General features: G+C 31.2%; 1 protein-coding gene across 1 annotated transcript; it reads left to right on the forward strand.

The window, feature by feature from the left end:
- Nucleotides 1–748: 748 nt before the first annotated feature.
- Nucleotides 749–2,412, forward strand: LOC110632450 (UDP-glycosyltransferase 90A1-like). The gene has a single exon (XM_021780683.2). It carries the CDS (start codon nucleotides 821–823, stop codon nucleotides 2,225–2,227), a length of 1,407 nt encoding a protein of 468 aa, XP_021636375.2. The 5' UTR covers nucleotides 749–820; the 3' UTR covers nucleotides 2,228–2,412.
- The last annotated feature ends 2,724 nt before the right edge of the window (nucleotides 2,413–5,136 follow it).

The raw sequence follows: 5,136 nt of genomic DNA on the forward strand, positions 1-5,136 counted from the left end.
AATAAATAGAAAGAGCTTACATTCATAAGATTATTCAAATTCTGACTCTAGTTATATTTTTTTTTATAATTTTAACCACTCAAGGTCATAATCGGGCAATTTAATGATTAAGAAGGATTTTTTTTTAATCAAATTTAATGTTAAATTATTTTTAAAAGATTGATTTTAATAAATTCAAATTGATTAATCTTGATATGATTCTAATTGATTTAATATTATTTTTAATTAATTTAATTATATTTAATTTTTTTAATTAGTAAGAAAAATTATTGTATGTTTCAAAAGTACATTTCTCTTATAAAAAATTATGGGTTTCATTTTTTAAAAATATAAAAAGTGTAAAAAATTGTGTCTAAAAAGTACTAAAATCAGTATTCTCAATGTATTATATAATTAGCCAATCAGTTAAGGTATAATTATTCCAGTAATAATTTATGCATTATATAATTAAAGGTTGTCTTTTTTAAAATGATTTAAAAATAAATAAATACATAAACTCAAATTTAAATTTTTTAAAAAATATAGCGTTATATAATTAAAAATAATCATTTTTTAAAAATAATTTTAAAATAAATAAATAAAAAAACTCAAATTTGAGATTTTTTAAAGATTCAGAAATATTAGACAGGCTTATATCTATTTTCATTTAACTAATTTTAATTTTAAAATCAATATGATTTCCTTGACTAATCAGAATCCTAAAAAGTAAAAAGTGGCACAACAGAGTTTGTACTCTATAAGTAACCTGCTGCTTTCAATTCTAACTCTAGGCAACACACAGAAAGCTAAAGCTAGGCCAAGAGAAGATAACAGAAACAAGATGGGTTCTCTATCTGGTGAATCAAAGTATCATGTAGTTCTGTTCCCTTTCATGTCAAAAGGCCACACTATCCCTATTCTCCAGCTAGCCCGTCTCCTTCTTCGTCGCCAGATCTCTGTTACCATCTTTACTACTCCAGCCAATCGTCCCTTCATAGCTAAATATCTGTCCAACACAGCTGCCTCAATCATTGAGCTGTCCTTCCCTGAAAACATCCCTGAAATAAGTTCTGGCATTGAAAACACCGATAAGCTCCCTTCCATTTCTCTGTTTCCTTATTTTGCCTTCTCCACAAAGCTCATGCAACCTGAGTTTGAACGTGCACTTGCGTATCTTCCATCTGTAAATTTCATGGTTTCTGATGGATTCCTGTGGTGGACTCTGGAGTCTGCAATCAAATTCGGTTTTCCAAGATTGGTTTTCTTTGGCATGTCCAATCATGCTATGTGTATGGGCAAAGCTATTAATGACAACAGGCTTTTTTTTGGGCCTGAGTCGGATGAAGAGTTAATTACAGTGACTCCATTTCCATGGATAAAGGTCACTAAATCTGACTTTGAACCATTCTTCTCCGATCCTCAACCCAAGGGCCTTTACTTTGAATTCGTAGTATTGGCATTTGAAGCAGCAGCAAATAGTCATGGTTATATCATGAATAGCTTCTATGAGCTGGAACAAGTTTTTGTTGATTACTGGGATAATACTGGTGCACCCACCGCTTGGTGCGTTGGACCCTTGTGCCTTGCTGAGCCACCAAGTGTTGAACGTGAACCAGACAAGAAATCCGCTTGGATTCAGTGGCTAGATCAAAATTTGGAGCAAGGGCACTCAATTTTATACGTAGCCTTTGGGACTCAAGCAGAGATTTCATCAGAGCAACTGAAGGAAATAGCAACAGGATTGGAGGAGTCCAAGGTAAATTTCTTGTGGGTGTTGAGACACAAGGAAAGTCAATTAGAAGATGATTTTGAAGAAAGGATTAAAGGGAGGGGAATCATAGCGAGAGAATGGGTTGATCAAAGGGAGATATTGGAGCACCAGAGTGTGCAAGGGTTTTTAAGCCACTGTGGATGGAATTCAGTATTGGAGAGCATATGTTCAGGAGTGCCAATTCTTGCATGGCCAATGATGGCTGAACAACCTCTGAATGCAAGAATGGTGGTGGAGGAGATAAAGGTGGGGCTGAGAGTAAAGACATATGATGGATCAGTTAGAGGGTTTGTGAAACGTGAAGGGTTGATGAAATCGGTGAGGGAGTTGATGGAGGGAGAGATGGGAAAGAAAGTGAGGAAGAAGGCGAAAGAAGTTGCAGAGATGGCAAAGAATACGATGGAGGATGAGACAGGATCCTCATGGCGCAACTTGGATTTGATCATTCATAAGACGTGCAATGCAGAGAGGAAGTAAAGGGGAAAAATTAGAGAATACTCGTTGGCAATTAGAAACACTCACAAAAAATTAATTATCTTTCAAATATAGAAGGTTAATTATCGTTGAAATATAGAAGGTGTACTCGTACAATTGTGAGTGAATGTGATAAATGTCCAAAAAGCTGTATAATTTCTCTAAAATAAGAAATTATATTGAGTACATGTATAATATTGCAGTGCAATTTACAATCATATAAATATAACTTTATATAAGTTATTGAAATAAATATTATATTTCAAATGATTGTAATAATTTGCAAAGAATCACAGGTATGACTTCTATGATACTAACCATGATTGCAATTTTAAAAAATTATTGAATATATTCCAGACAATGCACGTTTGGGTATATATTTGTAGAAGCAAAGAAAAGAGATGTACTTTTAAAGGGATCATTACTTTTCGGAGAACAGCATATGCTTCCTTACTCATATATGCATAAATTACATTTCCCTTTAAATAAAAAAAAAATTATATTTGTAAAGAGTATTATTTTCTTTTTATTATTATTCATATATATATATATATATATATATATATATATATATATATATATATATATATATATATCTTTACCTGTGTTTTTGAAGATTCTTTTTTTTATTATTTTTCATATATATTGCCGTTTCAGGCAACGAAATTTGTCTCTATCTCTAAAATTGTAAAGTTTTTAATTTAGTGCTTATCCCCAAAATAGTAAAATGTTGAGTTAAAAGACATAAATAATAATAATAATAATAATAATAATAATAATAATAATAATAATAATAATGAAGAAGAAGAAAAAAAACAATCAACCAAGTATATTTCCAAGAACTTTAAATTACAAGACAAAAAAATTGTGAGAGGTCGTGTCATGCAAGAAAATGCAATTTTAGATTAATTGCACTGTGAGGTTATATATTCTGCTAATTTTTATAGTTTGTTTTTATTTATTTAATATTTATTATAATTATTATTTTTGAAAATTAATGTTAATAAATTAACAACTTTTATATTGATTGATCAATGAATAATGTGATCAAAATTAACTCAGCGCGTAAGCATAGAGAAAAATTTTTTGCTAATCTTAGGAAAAATTCAATTACATATTTCTAAAGAAATTTTGAACTCAACTCAACTCAACTAAATCTTTATCCCAAAAATTTAAGGTCAATTATATGGATTCTCTATCTCCACCCTAAATTTTGAACTCAAATTAAAAAAAAAAAAATACTGAATTTCACTATAAAAAAAATTCTAAATATCATATATTTCACAAAACTGCTGGATGGGGCCAAGTTCTCTAGGGTGCATAAGGACATCGTTTTACCTTCTAAAAGGCGGCTTTTGACCTGTTTTTGTTTTTATGAATTGAAGGTTCGTTTATTTTGGATTTTTTATTTTTTACTTTTAAATAAAAGCACAAATTTTATTAATAAACTGTGAAACTCTCAAAGGACAGAGGGTTAAATCGATGATGATGATGGGGTAGAAATCTTTGAAGGAAGGGGCAAAAGAGTGAAAAAGGGGCAAGATTGAAGATAAATAAGATGGACAACTAAGCACTACTAATACTATATGTCCAAAACTCAAGACAAAGGTTAAAGAGGAAGTATAATAGTTTGGGGAACGCATTAGTAGAAGTAGAAACAATAAAAGAGGGAGTAAATAAGACCTAAAGGACAAGAGAGAGGCTCAAGAAGAGTTGGTTACAAGGATAAGAACAACAAGGAATGAGTATGTGAGGGGCACACTAAGGATTGTTTAAGACAAGTTATTGTGACATGGCAAGACACGACACGTAATGGAGTCTCAATATAAGTATGGAGGTGTCTTATGTCAGATAGTGAGATGCTTTATATAGAAGTCAAGAAACTTCTATTATAGAAAAAGAAGTGGGAAATGTTAAAGTTGTGTTAACTAGGTTGTTGGGGAATACATAAACTTTTGTCATGCCAAAGAAAAGACACAGTTCACTTTCCAATGTCGAGAAATGGCTATAGGACATTTGGCACTCGGATGGAGCTCTATACGGCTAGTTACCTAAGATAAGAGTTGGTACAGGGACCTCATTATTGACACAAAGTAGGCTGGAAGCTAGCAGTATCATGGAATTAAAAAGGTACAGGTGCTTTAAGCATAGAGAGGATCTCGTTAAAACTTCAATGGCCAATAGAACCAATAGTGATCTCAGGTAATGTAACACCCCTCACCCGACTACAGTGTAGCTGAGCAAGGCGTGCTACAATCGGTGCCGGAGCACCCTAACTTATCTTACTTTATTTTTTTCTAAATAATTTTGAATTCATTTAATTTAATATCAATTATTTTTCGACGGAGAAACCAGCGAAGTTTCCCCTATTTTATTATCATTTGGCGTATTTCAATATTCACCTGTTTGAAATTCAACAATATTTTAAAATAAAAATCTCATCCATGCTAATCATAATTATCTCATCAATCATTCTCATAATTTTCTCATATTTCAAATCTCATCCAAACATTTCAATTTCATAATCATTTCTATACATTTCTATTCATACTCAATTCATATGTAAACATTCTCAAATTACACAAGCAAACTTTTCAAATTTCCTTAATTTACAAAATTTACAAAATAATTGCAAATTTTCATAATTTACATGATATATAAATTAATTACATATGAAAAAGCTAATTTATTAATTTACATCACATTCCTATTAATTACCTGTTCATAATATACATTACAATACAATATCTAAGCAATTTATACAAAATATAAAATATGTTCTATATGGGCCCTGTCTACATGCATTGCTGAGGAGGTGACAACCTTGAGTACTTCAGATACTTCTGCAGATCAAAACTCCCAAAATTCCCAGTCAAACGTCCATTGGGTTCTAGCTTCAGTACCTGCGCGAA

The sequence above is a fragment of the Hevea brasiliensis genome, chromosome 15 (assembly GCF_030052815.1).
Source record: "Hevea brasiliensis isolate MT/VB/25A 57/8 chromosome 15, ASM3005281v1, whole genome shotgun sequence".
Lineage (NCBI taxonomy): Eukaryota > Viridiplantae > Streptophyta > Magnoliopsida > Malpighiales > Euphorbiaceae > Hevea > Hevea brasiliensis.

Coding starts and splice junctions, on each gene's coding strand:
- LOC110632450 (XM_021780683.2), top strand. CDS start 821: ATGGGTTCTCTATCTGGTGAATCAAAGTATCATGTAGTTCTGTTCCCT.